General features: G+C 60.9%; 1 protein-coding gene across 1 annotated transcript in view; it reads left to right on the forward strand.

The window, feature by feature from the left end:
- The first annotated feature begins 853 nt into the window (after positions 1-853).
- Positions 854-1,268, forward strand: part of Sntb2 (syntrophin beta 2) — an 89,408-nt gene continuing 88,993 nt past the window's right edge. Inside the window, exon 1 of the mRNA XM_031336883.1 lies at positions 854-1,264. Coding sequence (XP_031192743.1) covers positions 953-1,264 — 312 coding nt within the window. The 5' untranslated portion in view covers positions 854-952. The remainder of the gene's footprint in view (positions 1,265-1,268) is intronic.

The raw sequence follows: 1,268 nt of genomic DNA on the forward strand, positions 1-1,268 counted from the left end.
AGTCTTCTGATATCTTCAGATTTCTACCTAGTCCTCAGGTCTTTGGCTTTGGATCCAGAGCCTTTCCTGGGGCTGCAGATGGCAGATTGTGAAATTTAGCCTCATAATCTTGTGGCTAATCTCGCACAATCTTCGGTAGCTATATACTCATTGGTCTGTGGGGAACTCTGAAACAAACGTTGCAAATGTCTTTGACCCTGCGTGCTCTGTGGCTTCCCATTAACAAGACATGTCCCCTCTAATTATAGGCAAGCAGACAGGTGATTTAAAAAAGCAGTGACAAAGCCTTGGATCCATGCCTTTGACCCCATGTCACTTACGCTTGTGTCCCCTGCTGCTGCTGCTCCCACCAAGACTTAACCAAACGTTCTGTTTTATCCTGTTCTAGGGGACATCTGCACAGTCTTTTAACCACAGAGAATCACACCTAGCTAGTTGCCTCTGTTTTTCTTTCTCCTTAGACCACAAGCTCTCTCAGCTGTGGTGCATTTTATTCAGCGTGTCTCCAGGGCCTTAAAAGGAGCCCCAGCACACCTCTGAGCGCTCAGGGCTTCTTGCAATGAACCAATCAAAGCAAGAACGAACGCGCCACCCGGCCCTGCAGGATCGCAGAGTGCCTCTCCAAGCTGACTTTGGCTCTCCGTGCCAGGGGCAGGAGTTCGAGGAGGTCACGGGGAACCAAAGCGAAGGACTGTGAGGAGCCCTGCTGCTGCACTAGGTACTGCCCACCTACTAAGAGCTTTCCGTGAACCAGGACAACCTCGCCTCCCGGAAGCGGCCTCGCCGGCCTCCCCCCGCCCCTCCGGAGAGTGGGCGTGGCCCTCATGAATAATAAATCGCCGGGGGGAGGGGAGGGGTCCGCCCCCCTCGGGCGGGAAGGGGGAAGCGCTGAGGCTGCCCGACTGGAATCCGGGGAGCTGCGGCGACGGCGGCTGCGGGAGCAGGGCCGGCCATGGCGGTGTGGACGCGGGCCACCAAAGCGGGGCTGGTGGAGCTGCTTCTAAGGGAGCGCTGGGTGCGGGTGGTGGCCGAACTCAGTGGCGAGAGCCTGAGCCTGACGGGTGACGCCGCAGCGGTCGAGCCCGAGCCGCCGGCGGCCGCCTTCAACGGTCTCCCGAACGGCGGCGGCGGCGGCGGCGACTCGCTGCCCGGGAGCCCGAACCGCGGCCTGGGGCCGCCCAGCCCTCCCGCGCCGCCCCGCGGTCCCGCGGGGGAAGCGAGCGCCTCGCCGCCCGTGCGCCGAGTGCGAGTGGTGAAGCAGGAGGCGG

Source organism: Mastomys coucha, unplaced genomic scaffold (genome assembly GCF_008632895.1).
Source record: "Mastomys coucha isolate ucsf_1 unplaced genomic scaffold, UCSF_Mcou_1 pScaffold22, whole genome shotgun sequence".
NCBI lineage: Eukaryota > Metazoa > Chordata > Mammalia > Rodentia > Muridae > Mastomys > Mastomys coucha.